A 15,325-nucleotide genomic window follows, 5' to 3' on the forward strand; every position below is an offset into this window, starting at 1 on the left:
CATACGCAGAAGATAAGTCCATCGACAAAAGTGTAAGAGTCCGATTCGATACAGAATAATTGGTATAATGCTCCATTACTTTGTGGGATATTATATTTACTAAAACTTCATATTTAATCTATAAATATTAAAATCCCAATATAATCGTAATGGACTAATCGCGCTCATTCTATAAAGTTTACAATTGGTCAATTTATTTTTCAGTGTATTGCACGAGAATCCGCCTTAATAAATGTCTGTGATGTAATGAGCGCCATCTGGTGAGAAAGCTATCAATTGATGCCTAAAGGTTCACATTGTTTCAGCTGTCTACATCGGCCAACATCGACCGAGGCGTCGGGTGACGTCACATTGGAAAAATTTATACAATAGCGTAAAAAGGATGGCGGTTGGATCAACAAAAGTGGTGCAAGTGACAAATATCGCGCCTCAAGCGACGAAAGATCAAATGCAAACATTATTCGGGTATCTTGGAAAAATAGAAGATATTAGGTTATATCCTACTATAAGGGACGTCGCGGTACCTGTACAATCCCGTATTTGCTACATAAAATTTCACGATCAGGGATGCGTTGCAGTTGCTCAACATATGACAAATACTGTTTTCATCGATCGTGCATTAATCGTGATCCCCTATCAGAATGGAGACATTCCAGACGAACAGAGAGCTCTTGAATTGACTAACAATGGCACGGTTGTACCAGGCAAGCATTAATAACAACCAAGTCTCTTTCCTTCATTCTATTGTTATCTGTACTTTTGTAATAAATGGTATCAGTGTACATTACACAAAGTCAATCTTTTTCTTGCTAATTTCAAGTATCAGAATAATCATAATCTTAATGAGTGATACGGATAAACAAACGTGTGTTTGTCAACCCTTAACCGACATGTACAGATGTACATATATAAAAACCTAATACATTTATTTCGTTCATAGGTCTTTATCCTTCAGAACCAAAACTGCCACCAAACGTGGTAAATGCAATAGAAGGAATACCTCCAAATCATGTTATTACTACTATGGATCCAAAATTAGAAGCAAATGGATTGCCACCTTATCCACATTTACCTGGCCATTTAGATAGCAGAAGAATTGAAGAGATAAGAAGAACGCTTGTTCTTGCTAACCTAGATCCTTCTGTGACAACGGATCATTTGTTAGACTTCTTTAGTACTAACAACGTTGAAGTAAAGTATTTACGTATGTGTACCAGAGATTCAGATACAGAACACTATGCATTAGTAGAGCTCTCGGAACAAGCAGCTGTAGTTTCTGCATTATTGTTGAATGGAAAACTGCTTATGGATAGACCAATTAAAATTTATCATTCGACGCAAGCAATAGCGAAACCTGAGGCAAAAAGTAATGAGGCAGCGCAAAAAGAGATAGAAGAAGCTATGACACGAGTAAAAGAGGCCCATAATTTAATTTCAGCCACTATAGATCCCATGATTGGAATGTTATCAAAAGACAAACGAAGTCGTAGTGGTTCACGCAGTCGAAAATCCCGATCCAGATCGAGAGGACGCAGTAGACGATCGAGATCACGCAAAAGATCACGATCCCGTCACAGACGTTCGCGTTCCCGGCATCGACGGAGATCAAGATCCCGTTCGAAAAGATCTCGTTCCAAAGATCGCAGACGAAAATCACCTTCTCGTAGAAGAAGCAGTTCACGTGGTCGGCATCGTTCTCATTCCCGATCTCGACGCTCCCGATCTCGCAGATCTAGATCTAGATCGAAAGATCGTAAGAAGAGATCTCCTCGACGTAGAAGTCGTTCACGATCTCGTAGTAAACGTTCAAAATCAAAGTCTAGACGATCTAGATCCAAGTCCAAATCCAGATCCTCAAAGTCAAAATATTCTGAGAAATCTAAGGACAAAGATAAAGAAAGAAGGAGTAAAGATAAATCGGATAATGGTAAAAAGAGCGACAATGATAAAACTGATAAGGAAAAGAGCGAAAAAAAATCTAGTAAAGAAAAAAAATCTGAGAAAGAATCGAAGTCTGAAGAAAAGAATAGAAGTACATCTGAAAATAGTGAAATAAAGGAGAAAACAGAGTCTGAAACTTAAACTTTGACAAATTATGATCTATAAAAATTCATTTACACAACTCCTGAACATTTTTGTTAATTTAATGTTACGATATATCGTAATGTATTGATCAATAAAAGATGCAAGAATATAAAACTTCCGAAGATTCTTTTAGCTTGTATATACACAGGAAAAATATATATGTGTACATATATACATTGATATAATTGTAATATCATAAATGATACAAACATCCACATTATTACATTTTAAATTCTTTGCCTCATCTTTATTGAAGTCGGTAATGTATATGTGAATAAACAATATTGCGGATGTTTTATTTACTTGATCTCTTTTTTCAAATCACAACAAATATGTAGGAACTTTATTTACTATTATAAGTTATGTTTCATTGATGCATTTTACATGTTACATTGATTTTTTTCCATTGCGAAGTATATGAAACTATAACATAATATATTTGAAAAACCCATAAACAATTTCAGATTACTAAAAAATTGTTATCAAACTTGTGTTTCAAAAGTATCTTTTGTCTACAGCTTTTTCTGCTTGTTATTCTGATATTTATTGATTATGATCTTGTCATACTTACTAAATTCACATTTCAATCATCCCTAACTCTACAAGAAACTTATTTCTTAAAATCTTATACTATATATTTTTTGTCACCTATGTGCGCGGCATTAAAATAACTATATCTGTGTCTTTTCTTTCTGTTATAATTTTGAAATAAACGCCATTTGTTTGAGGGCAGCACCAACTGATGATTGAATGATACTACAGTCTTCTTTTAATAAGTTTTCATAGTCCATGATCAAAAGTGGTAGAACATCATGGTATTATAATCTTCAGGATATTTTAAGTGATAGATGAATGAATCAACTTAAGTAATTTATTCAATTACCAGACGTGGAATTTTGAGCAGTGATACCAGTTAAATTTAACATTTGATAACGTGCATGTGAGATTGGGAATAGTGTAAATCTGATCTTTCACGTATACAAAAGATAACATGATAATATAATTGTTTAGTAGAATAAATAGAAACTTCTATCAAATCTTTACATTCAGTATCAACAGAAAAATATTCACGTTTGTAGAAGAGGAACTTTATTCCATTATATTTTTTCACAATCAATTGTTGTAAAATACTAGGTTAAATGGTAAAGATGTCACCTCAAGACGAAGCAAAATTAAGGCAAAGCTTGTCAAAGGCATGTACTGTGTTTTTTTCTAAATATTTCCTTCTACTCTTATTTATGTCTATTTTTAATAGATACTTTTTAATGACTTCTATAAAGTCTACTTATTTTTTAGTATCAGAATCCTGACACCACCAAGAAACATGTTATGAAAGTTCTGAATCTTTATAAGGGTTTAGTATACATGGTGGAAGAATATGGTAAATAATAAAAAAGAATTTTGTATACAATTGTCTTCCTTATGCATACTGTTAATTTAAAAACAATATACATAGAAATAGGTTAAAGAAACGTGTAAAATCTTGTATTTTAATTATATTTTTTCTTATGTTAGTATTCAATGATGGATCCCGCAAAGAATTATTAAATTTACAGGGGACAATACCAGTATCTTATAAAGGTAATATAATTCAACATATTTAACATGCGAACAACTATTATATATGTATTAAGTAAAATTTTTTACTATTACAATATTTTTAGGTAATTATTACAATATTCCAATATGTATATGGTTAATGGATACTCATCCGAACAATGCACCTATCTGCTATGTCACACCTACTGCTGACATGAACATTAAAGTGAGCATGTATGTTGATCACACTGGAAAGATTTATTTGCCATACCTTCATGATTGGTTGCCAGTAAGTAATGTGTACATAATTGACTCATTATCTTAGGATATTTTCATACCATTATGCATCTCTAATATGTTTAGCATTCATCTGACTTAATTAGCTTAATTCAAATAATGATTGTAACCTTTGGAGAACAACCACCTGTTTATGCTAAACCACGACAAATCACACAAACAAGTTCCACACCTTACCCTGTACAACGTAAGTATATATTTAACTTCTTTAATTATTCTTTCAGAAAATTTTGATGTTAATAAGTGCTAACTATTTATAGCTTCTTTCATGCCTGTACCTGGAAGTGGAACACATATGCCAGGTTCCACATTTCCACCATATCCACAAAATTCACAGTATACAAGTGGAAGTAATGCCTATCCACCATATATGCCTACACTTAGATTTCCATACCAAGGCTCGTATGGTTCTTATGGAGGAAGTGCTTCAAATTATCCTCCACAAAGTTGTACTGGTTCTTTCCCATATCCTCCATCAACACAACCAGTAAGATATAATTGTAAATAAGTAAATAAGTAATACTAAATAATGCACTAAGTATTGTTTTATAATTTACAAGTCTCCAACAGTACCCGTTAGTGCTGGTGCATCGGGTACAATCACAGAGGAACATATTAGGGCTTCTTTATTATCTGCAGTAGAGGATAAGTTAAGAAGAAGACTCAAAGAACAATTCTCACAATTATCAGCCGAATTAGAAACGTTACGCCGAACACAGCAAGAACTTACAAGTGGATCTACTTATCTTACTGATTTATTTGATAAATTAAAGAAGGAGAAAGCTGAACTTGAAAAGAATATAACTATACTTCAGGATAAAGAAGCTGAGTTGGAAAAAGAAATTGCGAAACTATCCGACAATCAGTCGATAGATGTCGATGAAGCTGTTACTACTATTGCACCACTTTACAAACAGTAAGCTAAATTTAATAAAGTTTTTTTCAATATAATAATTTATGACCTCATTAATAGAGAGTAGACGTAAAAAGAAGTGATCTTTTAACTATTCTGAATAACTTCTGTTTCTTGTACAATTCCAGAATGTTGAACGCGTTTGCAGAAGAAGCAGCCACAGAAGATGCTATATACTATCTGGGTGAAGCTTTACGTTGCGATATTATAGATTTAGATGTATTTTTAAAGCAAGTGCGACAACTTTCGCGCAGACAGTTTATGCTCAGAGCACTTATGCAACGTTGCCGTCAGAAAGCTGGTTTAGCTGGTTAAATATTGTATCAAATTTTTCATAAAGTTACGCCATTCAATATTTTATTTTATTACAAACAATTTTCGCAAAACGTACTATGAAAGTCTCACAATAATTGAGGGATGAACTTTCTTATGAATTAAATACATAGTAATGTGTATTTTTATTTTACATTGTACTGTTCGTAAGAAAGAACTTGAAGCAAACGTAAAACTTTTATACATAAATTAATATAAAGAAAGGATATATATATATATATGTACACATGATCAAGCAATTATATGTAAGTATAATGTCATTGTTTTATGAAACTATATTTCTAAATGTATAACGTATTTAAAAATGTGTAAAAAATGTGTATTTTTAATTGATTCCTTTTATATTATAAAAAAATTATGTACTTTAAATAGTGATTTTAGGTATTAAGGAAATATAAATGCTTACTTTCGTGTGATACATGCATAGATTATTAGTTGTTACATTGCACGATTTAGTAAAAATACATTATTTTTATTCTTATTACATAATTATTTAAGTGATATTACATATGTAGTCCTAAAATTAATTTGTTTCCCACTGATAGGATTAATCTATAACAAGAAAAAAAAAGTAATAGCACTTATACAGATTATTAAAAGTGTATTGCACTATTTTTCTTTAAATTTTAGTAAAACAATTTACCTATACATAAATTCCAACCCAAAGAAGAAGAAACAATACACCAAAACCAGAAAATATTGCTGCCACTAAAGAGATTAATAATTCTTTGAACATATCCCTTGTAAATTTTGTGCTAGTGACTTCGTATACAAAGAACCATGCTGTAAAAAATATTCCAATTCCTAGTAATACCAGAGCCAATAATGGAAAAACAGCAGGGTTTATAGGGGAGACATATCTCATCATAGATTCGATTTCCACCTAAAGTAAAATAAAAAGGATTAATTTATAAAACAAAAATTTGTGAATTCCTATTGTTTACTTAACATATGTACATACATACACGTCTGTGCGTATATTATAGGCAGCATTAATTCAATATTAACAAGTTATCGAGCACTGAAAGTTCCGGTAAAAAGATACCGCAATAGATCTCAACAAAATTATAATTGTACTGAATTATAAGATGTTATCTTAACGGTAAGAAAATAATAACTGTCTACATTACTGAATTAAGACCACATAACAAAGCAAAAGTTGCACTCACCATTGTTTCGAATAAATATTTTGACGTGGCTTAATCGGGAACACGTAAAAGTTACACGCGACTACCGATAGATGTACATTTGCAAGCTGCAGCCTTCAGTGTAATACATACTCGTGAAGGAAGTAAATATAAGTTGGCTACCAATAGTCGAAATGAAAATTACTCGAATTTAAACAAAAGCATGGAAACGCTCTTGTACAATTTATAATATGAATTAATAGCTGCACAAAGGAACGCCACTGTTGTGTTAATAGTCGGACTATTCAGTTATTATTAAACAATGGTGTAAAGAACAATGTGACCAAGAAAAATGATTTACGAAAAGAAAATTTTACACGATGTCCATACTTAGATTGAGAAAAACAGAAAACTTATTTTTTAATTAGAAGTTAAGAATATCATGTCTATCGATACCTTTATTAAATGCAACGATTAACAATTTTTTAACTGCGTATAACAATTATATAACCAATAGTACTTTTGATGTATTTAATACGTGTAACCTTGAGAGTACTCTTTTAACAAAATGTTATTTCTGTAAAAAGTATATCTTATCTATCGAAGGTAAGTCCACTCCAGGCAAAAAAATTCATTTCTTTATTATACATTTAAAGTATACCCTCATATTGCGCAATGTAACAATTATTTCGTTCATATTGAATGTATGTGGTGTAGAAATTTTTTAAATGTTAATTTAAAGTCATTAATTGTAATTGTTTCGAAGTTGATAGTATGTTTATCACCATGGTATGATTCATAAGATATAATACAGTATAATATTTCCAATCTCTATATTCTTTGATACTTTACAAGCATTATTGTACGTACTATGGATAATTCATTGTGTAGTTTAAATATGCAAGCATAGAATAATAGTTTGTAAGTATCATAATGAGTTGAAAGCTTTTGTAATTGTATGAATAAAGAAAAATTAATAGTTATTTACATATTTTATTTTTAAGATTTGATAGAACTTTTTATTACAAATTTTTTAATTTTTTCAGATAAAAATGGCGAATAATTCATTGTCAGAACAGTTCTCTTTAAGATGGAACAATTTTTCTAACAATTTAACATCTGGATTTTTGAATCATCTAACTGAGAATGATCTAGTCGATGTTACGCTTGCGGTAGAGGGACAACTGCTACAAGCACACAAACTGGTTCTTTCGGTATGCAGTCCTTACTTCAAAAGTATATTCAAGGTACGTAAATCATTGTTTTACTTGTAAGTTGTGGTGGATCAAACAAAATACTTACTAGAATCATTTCCTAGGAAAATCCTTGTCAACATCCAGTAATTATACTTAAAGACATGAAGTACACTGAAATTGAGTCATTGTTGAAATTCATGTATCAAGGTGAAATCAACATTAATCAAGAAGATTTATCTACTTTCTTGAAAGTAGCACAAACATTACAAATCAGAGGACTCACAACAGAAGATACAAATAGCATAAAATCATTCTTTGGTTGTGATAGCCAATTGCACATTGATCCTAATGTTCAAAATATTGCTCAAACCAATTTAAATACAGTAAATAAAACTTCCAAAGATATGGAAATGATGGATAGGAGAAAGAGATCCCGTGATATAACAAAAAGAAATATAAAAAGAAAAAAGCAAGATATCTCATTAACGCCAGAAAGCGCCCATGATATATCTAACGAAACTGTGGATGGTGGTAATCAAGATGTAATGCTTTTGATGAATAAAGATACTCTAGACGAAGAAGAAGATAATAATATTCTTACTACAAAAAGCAATGAAAATGATGAAAATGAAAATGCTACAGAACTGGCTGAAATTGAGAATTCAAGGGGAAATCCAACTCAGCAAGGTAACGAACTTGTACATATAAGATAGAAACGATATTTATCATAAAATAAACTAGAAAATATTAATGACATTGATTACATATAGAGTCTGTCTTCTTATATTTCTTATATAGAACGTGTATCCAAAAGTTTCAACAGTGACAACTTTAAAATTGTTGGTGATAATACGTGAGAATAATACTTTAATATTACAGATATTGAACCAGTAATTTATAGACTTTCTGCTCGAGGTCGACCGCAATTAGTGCACGAGGGTTACGTTTACAATTTGACGTCTCGTTCTGAGGGTTTGAATAGATCTCATTACAGATGCGCTGAGCAACATCGCGGATGCAAAGGTAAATGTGCAGTTATTGCCGAGAGATTTATGCCTACGGGCGTACACGATCATAATCATCCACCTGGGTATCAATCAGAACATGATTACAGAAAAAAGAAAGGTTTCGATACAGATACTCCTTGAGAAAACCATATTTATTTCTAACTTATATAAACAACATTTTATCATATTATTTCGTAGATTAAATCATTAATAAAAAATTGATAAATACTTTCCAAATAATATTATGACACATGTAGCTATAGCTTTCTATAAAAGAAACAAACAGTATTTTTGAAGTAGAAAACCTTTATTTACTGTGCAATTTCTCAGTGAAAATTGAAATTCAATAGATTATAATAGGTCAGTGAGGGCGTACCATTAACGCAGTGAGAATTGTACCAACCATAACTATAAATAACAATAATATGGTACATAAACTATTACTGTATTTCATTTAACTGTGATGCACTCTTTTGAGATTTCTAGAGGAAAGTAACTTAACAAGGTGATGAGCACATTCCATTTAGTATTATATTTAACGTAAATCAAAGCCAAATAAAAGTATTTAATTTATGTTACCTGTTTACATATAGAATATTGTTTTTTTTTTATAATAAATCTAACTCGTTTTTATAAACACTTTTAAACTGCACAGATTATAAACATATATGTATATACATATACATACAAACATATATACATATATAGATATGTACATACGAAACGTTTTGCTTACTTACAATTAAGTTTGATAAAAATAATTTTCATGTAAGTTACCTGATGGGAGATAATAAATTTTATAGTATATGAAATTAATACAAAATTAAACGTTAAATAGGAAATGAACAGAGTGTAGATAACGTTAAAAATGATAAAAATTTATTTTTATATTACATGAACTTTCTTCCTTGAACATTGAAAAATAGTTGCCAGAATTAATGTGATAGCGTTCATAAATAATTATTCAACTTCTAAGAAATTAAATTAATTACAATTGATACAAAAATCTATATATAAAAAATTGTATGAAACAATGCAAGTTGAAACAAAGGTCAAATCATAGGCAGTCTTGTTTCACGATCTTGCTCAATTTTAATCCCATCCGTATAAAAGTTTTTAAATATTTATTTAGAATGCACATTTAGTTAGTGGGTCAAAAGTTCAATGTCGTCTGGCCATCTTTTTTTCCAACTTTCGTTGTTTCTTTTCGCTAATTTCGGGTTGTTCGGAAGCAGGGGCGAAAAACCATGGGGCTAATATTTGTTTCCATAGCATCCAACCTCCTCTCAATGGTACCTGTTATAATACAATGTAAAATAATCGCACGAGCTATGTAAACATACAATATAAGCAAAGAAATGAAGCAAGTATAATATTCGAAAAACTTATTTTGAGGATTTTTCATAATTTATGACAAGTTAAAATATACTATTTTATATTTATGTCATTTATTGTATTTTATACTTACAAGGAGCCATAACAACCAAAAATAATTTGATATAAGAGAGAGTATTTGTACTCCAGAAGTTAATATAATTAAATCTTTTATGTGTCTGGAATAAAAGGAGAAAGTATTATTATAATTGATAAATCTGTTACAATGTAATAAAATGTTATATTATTTAAAGAAATTATTAAAATAGTTTGCGATATTTACTCTGCTATACTTCCTTCCATATTAAGATCGATTCCAGAATCTAGAAGCTGCCCAGATTCTGAATACGTTGCATGTGCTATATATTTCATAAATTGATAACTTGCTATATATACAATCGCAGAAAATATAGTTAAGGTCTGCAATAGTAATACAAGATGTAATGATCCCATACACTTCATCGAGTATAAAATTAATCTTCAACTATAAAACTTACTATCGATAATGTTGTGAAATTAAAAAACAACATCATAACAGTAAAATATATTCCTATTGCTCCTATGATCATATTCTGATAGAAACTTAACGTCGTCTTATTTTCTTCTACAATTTGTTTTGCTCCCTTTGTAGCTGCCTTAACTTTCTTAACCTAGAAATAGAATGAATGACATTATTTACCTATACATATTTATAAGATGACATTTCTTTATAAATATTTAATGCAATACGTATGTTAATTAAATCTATTCTATAGCCATATATATACATGTTGAAATAATCAGGCACATGTAGGATGATTAAGCAAATTATTACTTAATAATATAATATAGTTATTCCATAAAATACTGTGTGCAACTTACCGTCATTTTATTTATAAATTATAATGCTAAAAATGGTATGTCTAAATAATTAATATTTCTTCAATAATCAATACATGACAAGACTTAACCTCTTGTAAGTACACAAAAACACGTATAATGTGTTAGAGCATAAAACTAATTTCTGACCAGTTTCGGCACTTTTCACAGAGATGGCGCCACGGGTAATTTAATTTAATTTTTATTATCCGTGGCGTCATCTCTGCGAAAACTGCTCAAACTAGTCGCTCAGCATTATCGACAGCGAAGTAAACTACTGAAATACCAGCGCCATCTCTGCGGAAAGTAATGAAACTAGTGTCTGACCAGTTTCTATGCTTCTCCAGGAGATGGCGCTAGTAGTTCTTCAGTAGTTTACTTCGCTGCTGATAATGCTGAACGACCAGTTTGAGCATCAGTTTTTCGTAGAGATGGTGCCACAGGTAATAAAAATAAAATTTTACAATAGGTAATGCAACACTGACTGAGACTAATTTGTGTGAGCACGCTAGTTGCATTTCGTGTGGATCCCTCTGTATATATTTTGTATAAAAACAACTAATTTTAAACGTAATTTTAATTCTTTCAATTATAAACGCAACGCAATGTACTTCTAGCTACTTTCTCCTATAATCTGCGAATAGTTTCACTTCTGATTAATTTAAAGAGTATGTTATGAATGAACATTCCATTTTAATCCATTAATTAGTTTCGCAATCTCGTTAGAACGTTAGAAACATCGCCACTCGCAATACTGTTACTCTTTAATTTAATAGTGAAATAGGTTATGCCATGATACGTATTTAAACGAATGTAATAATAGACGGCAATAATTTCTCTCTCTTGATATAAAAATACATAACAGAATCTATATATGTACGTCAGAAGGAGGACGAAAAAATCGCGTGACGCGTTAGTAGTAAAATGAACCAGAACGAATCGAATTGAAACGTTCAATCGAAACTTTCCGTCTCTGAACAATTTCGAGTAAGGAAGTTATACTTTCCGAGATTATTCCCACTTTATAGAGCTAAACAGTCAAGCCTATTTAATAAAAGAATACATTAGAGATACTTGGTTTTACAGACAGTCGATGATATGATATTATTAACTAGTAAGAATAACAATGCTAGTTTTTATTGAACGAAACCACCGACCTAAAATGTATGCATTATAATCGATAATGTTATTTGTTAAACCTAATACGCCTTGCAAGTTTTGCTTTGTCATTGTTCCAAGGATCGAAGAATATATGACATTTCATGGTAAATATGAGAAAACAAAATACTGAACAGTATAGTAGATGTATAGTTTTGTTTCTGTCATGACTCTCTAAAATCCTCCCTCTTTGATACATACGATATTTTTTTATTTCACTTTCTTGGGCTCTTAAAAAAAAAAAAAAAAAATATATATATATATATATATATATGTATATGTATGTATATGTATATTTACAATACTTAAACTTATTAAAAGTATAAGTCAATACATAATACAAGTGCCTATGTTTATTATTATTTATTATCATTCAATTATTTTTGTAACATCATTTAACTTTTTACAAGTTTTCATTAATATTATCATTTATTTGTTTCAGCTTTTACATTGTTCAATTATAACATTCATGCATGTCAATATATTTTAGGTTTCCCATGCTGCGAAGTTATAATGTGATATCATTGAAAATTTATTTTTATTCCATCAAGATTATGACTGTAATCATGTAGAATTTAGTGTAAGGAAGATGACGCCTCATTTTGTAGCACTGACACCCATAAGAAGACGATGTTTGATCATACTCTCAATAGTATTAGTACCATGCGCCATTTTAAACCTTTTACCACCGTCAGAGTTGCACGAAGAAACAGTCTTGCAGAATAGCATCGCAGAATTACAAGCTAAATTGGAACACTTACATGCTAAATATGTTACAAGTCAAGAAGAGATAAATCTGTTGTCACATCAATTACTGCAATTAATAGAGAACAATCACATTTTGCCAGATCTTCAGTTTCTACTTAGCAATGCTACATCCAATGTGACCAATATAAAATTACCATCTATATATAACTTTCTTCCTCATTTCTTGAACGATCCTAATAGTCTACATCCAGCATTTGTTCAGAGTAAAGGCCGTACTGGAGTTAGTATGGTATTAGGTGTACCGACAGTTAAAAGAGAAGTACAGAGCTACTTAATGGCTACGCTGAAGAACTTACTAGATCGCATGAGTCCTGTGGAAACAGCAGACACTTTAATTATTGTGTTAATTGCTGAAGTGAGTGTCTGCGGTATAGTATTAAAATTTCTATACAATCTTACATTCTGATTATTGTTACCACTTTTACAGACAGATTTGGATTATGTTACATATGTTGCAAAACAAATTGAAGTTCAGTGAGTTATTTAAAAAATAATAATATACCAAACATTATTTTATTAATATTTTAATATGTCCAATTTATTTCAGGTTTCCCACAGAATTTGAGTCTGGTGTAATTGATGTAATATCTCCATCTGCATCCTACTATCCAGATTTATCTAAACTACGTAATACTTTAGGAGATGACCACCAAAGAGTAGTTTGGAGATCGAAACAAAATTTAGATTTTGCGTTTCTTATGTCGTATGCTCAGACAAAAGGAACGTTCTATGTACAATTAGAAGACGATATTTTAGCTAAAAAAAATTTTATAACTACAATGAAATCTTTTGCTCTACAGAAGATTGCAACTAAAGAGAATTGGTTCGTTTTGGACTTTTGTCAGTTAGGGTTTATTGGTATGTCATTGACAAACTAATCATTAAATATGTCTTTGATATTATTTTACATTAATCATTGTTTTTTTAGGAAAGTTATTTAAATGTGCAGAACTGCCATGGTTGATTCAATTTTTTTTAATGTTTCATAATGATAAACCAGTCGATTGGCTATTAGATCACTTGGTTTCAACAAAAGTTTGTAGTCTTGACAAAGATAGCGTGAGTATTTACTTAAAAGTATTTCAGAAATAAAATAATATTACATATGTTTTATGTAAATAAATTAACATTTTGTATGTTTCAGAAACATTGTAAAATGGCTAAAGCAGAACTATGGGTTCACTACAAACCCTCACTTTTTCAACATATAGGGACACATTCATCTTTAAAAGGAAAAGTACAAAAACTGAAGGTATATTTTAAAAAAAGGAGATTATTATATCTTTAATTGTGAATATACTTTAATATTATGTTTAGGATAAACAATTTGGAAAGATAACATTATATTACGCACATGAGAATCCGGAAGCAACGGTAGAAACACAAATTAAACCCTATAAACAATATACATTACAAAAGGCCTACAAGGGTGAATCATTCTTTTGGGGTCTTTTGCCACAACCAGGCGATCATTTAAAATTCAAATTTTCTCATCCTATTTTTATAAAAAGGTATTTTTTCAGTATGTTTAGCATTCACTAGTAATTAGTAATTACGTTACTATATTTAGTTCTTGTAACGTAGGTACTTATTTAGAAGTGGAAATCCCGAACATCCATCTGATAGATTTTACAATACAACAGTGGAAGTCTTTACAGAGATGTCAGTGAACTTGAATAGAAATAGTAACGATATTACCGAAGACGGCTATCTTATTATAGGTATTACTTAAGGTTATCTTCTTACGTAATTGATAAAAAATAATTAAAATTTTATGTTATAATTAGGAAAATTTGATGCACTTGGGATTGCTCAGGGAACAGTAGATCCGAAATTAGGGAAAGTATTAATACTTCGTCTGACTGTACACAGTGAAAGTGAAAATTGGGCGATTTTGTCCGAGGTAACATCTGTCCATTAAAGCTTCCTCTCTCTTTTCAAAGAATATTCCAGATTGTAGATAAGATACATACAAATTTATTTTTCATTTTTTATGTTTAACAGATTCATATAGTCGAAGATCATCCTAGTTGACCCCCGGAAAAATTATTTCGGAAATTTTTTCGGCACCGTTTACAGGGATAATGCATATAATAAGTTAATTATTAAATTATTTTTTAGTTTTATTTTTTTATTTCATTATGTCTCGCTAGGCTATAAATTAATAATGTTCTTTTACCACCGTCCACCTTAAAAAGTTATTTACGTATTATTGTAGCAGATCAGACTTCGACATATATGGTGAGTTTATCAAAGTGTATTTCATGGCTAGAGCAAATCACCATTACTGCATCGCCAGTAATGGAACGATACAAATTCAGTCCTCCATTAGCAGAAAATTTCATTTCTTTCCTAAGATCAAACTCAAGGTCAGTTTTGGAGCAACTTACGAAATTTTTGAATACTTTTACCAATTCTTTAATCGATACAGTACCTGCGTAGTCAATATATGTTTATCTCATTTGTTAACACATTCCGTGCCGCATAAATCTCTAATATCACTACTAGATTGAAACTTTCGTTCGAATTATTCGATATTTCGATTATAACGAAAACCAAAATCTTTGAATTGGAGATGTAATATTTGCTTTCGTATTTCCCTTCACAATTTTTCTTTGACGTCCGACTACCGATGACCCACAAGATATAGACGTAAAATTTCATATAAAA

General features: G+C 30.5%; 6 protein-coding genes across 9 annotated transcripts; 4 read left to right on the forward strand and 2 right to left on the reverse strand.

Moving 5' to 3' along the window:
* Positions 1 to 289: 289 nt before the first annotated feature.
* Positions 290 to 2,383, forward strand: Srp54 (splicing regulatory protein 54). Its single transcript, XM_076908362.1, is given in 2 exon segments — positions 290 to 725; positions 941 to 2,383. Coding segments are annotated over 2 exon segments (1,485 nt in total). The 5' UTR covers positions 290 to 382; the 3' UTR covers positions 2,083 to 2,383.
* A 460-nt stretch (positions 2,384 to 2,843) lies between these two features.
* Positions 2,844 to 5,298, forward strand: Tsg101 (tumor susceptibility gene 101). The gene is made up of 9 exons (XM_076908585.1): positions 2,844 to 3,042; positions 3,220 to 3,278; positions 3,382 to 3,466; positions 3,601 to 3,666; positions 3,750 to 3,913; positions 3,988 to 4,108; positions 4,182 to 4,408; positions 4,482 to 4,837; positions 4,963 to 5,298. Exons 2-9 carry the CDS (start codon positions 3,225 to 3,227, stop codon positions 5,147 to 5,149), a joined length of 1,260 nt encoding a protein of 419 aa, XP_076764700.1. The 5' UTR covers positions 2,844 to 3,042; positions 3,220 to 3,224; the 3' UTR covers positions 5,150 to 5,298.
* A 335-nt stretch (positions 5,299 to 5,633) lies between these two features.
* Kud (oligosaccharyltransferase subunit 5 kud) lies at positions 5,634 to 6,490 on the reverse strand. The gene is made up of 3 exons (XM_076908584.1): positions 6,337 to 6,490; positions 5,811 to 6,050; positions 5,634 to 5,719 (listed from the first exon to the last, which is right to left on the reverse strand). The coding sequence occupies exons 1-2, from the start codon at positions 6,337 to 6,339 to the stop codon at positions 5,811 to 5,813; spliced, it is 243 nt and encodes an 80-aa protein (XP_076764699.1). The 5' UTR covers positions 6,340 to 6,490; the 3' UTR covers positions 5,634 to 5,719.
* A 389-nt stretch (positions 6,491 to 6,879) lies between these two features.
* On the forward strand, positions 6,880 to 9,298 carry LOC143431655 (uncharacterized). 3 transcript variants are annotated; one of them, XM_076908582.1, is made up of 4 exons: positions 6,880 to 6,900; positions 7,341 to 7,541; positions 7,613 to 8,177; positions 8,370 to 9,298. In XM_076908582.1, exons 2-4 carry the CDS (start codon positions 7,347 to 7,349, stop codon positions 8,636 to 8,638), a joined length of 1,029 nt encoding a protein of 342 aa, XP_076764697.1. In that variant the 5' UTR covers positions 6,880 to 6,900; positions 7,341 to 7,346; the 3' UTR covers positions 8,639 to 9,298. The 3 variants fall into 3 exon arrangements, with proteins under 3 accessions (XP_076764697.1, XP_076764696.1, XP_076764695.1); XM_076908581.1 differs by lacking the exon at positions 6,880 to 6,900 and adding an exon at positions 7,039 to 7,156; XM_076908580.1 differs by lacking the exon at positions 6,880 to 6,900 and adding an exon at positions 7,054 to 7,083.
* A 56-nt stretch (positions 9,299 to 9,354) lies between these two features.
* On the reverse strand, positions 9,355 to 10,861 carry LOC143431656 (transmembrane protein 208). The gene is made up of 5 exons (XM_076908583.1): positions 10,733 to 10,861; positions 10,369 to 10,521; positions 10,155 to 10,291; positions 9,966 to 10,050; positions 9,355 to 9,793 (listed from the first exon to the last, which is right to left on the reverse strand). Exons 1-5 carry the CDS (start codon positions 10,736 to 10,738, stop codon positions 9,659 to 9,661), a joined length of 516 nt encoding a protein of 171 aa, XP_076764698.1. The 5' UTR covers positions 10,739 to 10,861; the 3' UTR covers positions 9,355 to 9,658.
* Positions 10,862 to 11,425: 564 nt separating this feature from the next.
* Mgat4a (alpha-1,3-mannosyl-glycoprotein 4-beta-N-acetylglucosaminyltransferase a) lies at positions 11,426 to 14,790 on the forward strand. 2 transcript variants are annotated; one of them, XM_076908335.1, is made up of 10 exons: positions 11,426 to 11,994; positions 12,330 to 13,010; positions 13,083 to 13,129; positions 13,203 to 13,513; positions 13,584 to 13,714; positions 13,800 to 13,907; positions 13,973 to 14,166; positions 14,240 to 14,376; positions 14,443 to 14,558; positions 14,660 to 14,790. In XM_076908335.1, the coding sequence occupies exons 2-10, from the start codon at positions 12,477 to 12,479 to the stop codon at positions 14,687 to 14,689; spliced, it is 1,608 nt and encodes a 535-aa protein (XP_076764450.1). In that variant the 5' UTR covers positions 11,426 to 11,994; positions 12,330 to 12,476; the 3' UTR covers positions 14,690 to 14,790. The 2 variants fall into 2 exon arrangements, with proteins under 2 accessions (XP_076764450.1, XP_076764451.1); XM_076908336.1 differs by having other exon boundaries at positions 12,378 to 13,010.
* Positions 14,791 to 15,325: the final 535 nt, after the last annotated feature.

This window comes from Xylocopa sonorina, chromosome 18, assembly GCF_050948175.1.
Source record: "Xylocopa sonorina isolate GNS202 chromosome 18, iyXylSono1_principal, whole genome shotgun sequence".
Classification (NCBI taxonomy): Eukaryota; Metazoa; Arthropoda; class Insecta; order Hymenoptera; family Apidae; genus Xylocopa; species Xylocopa sonorina.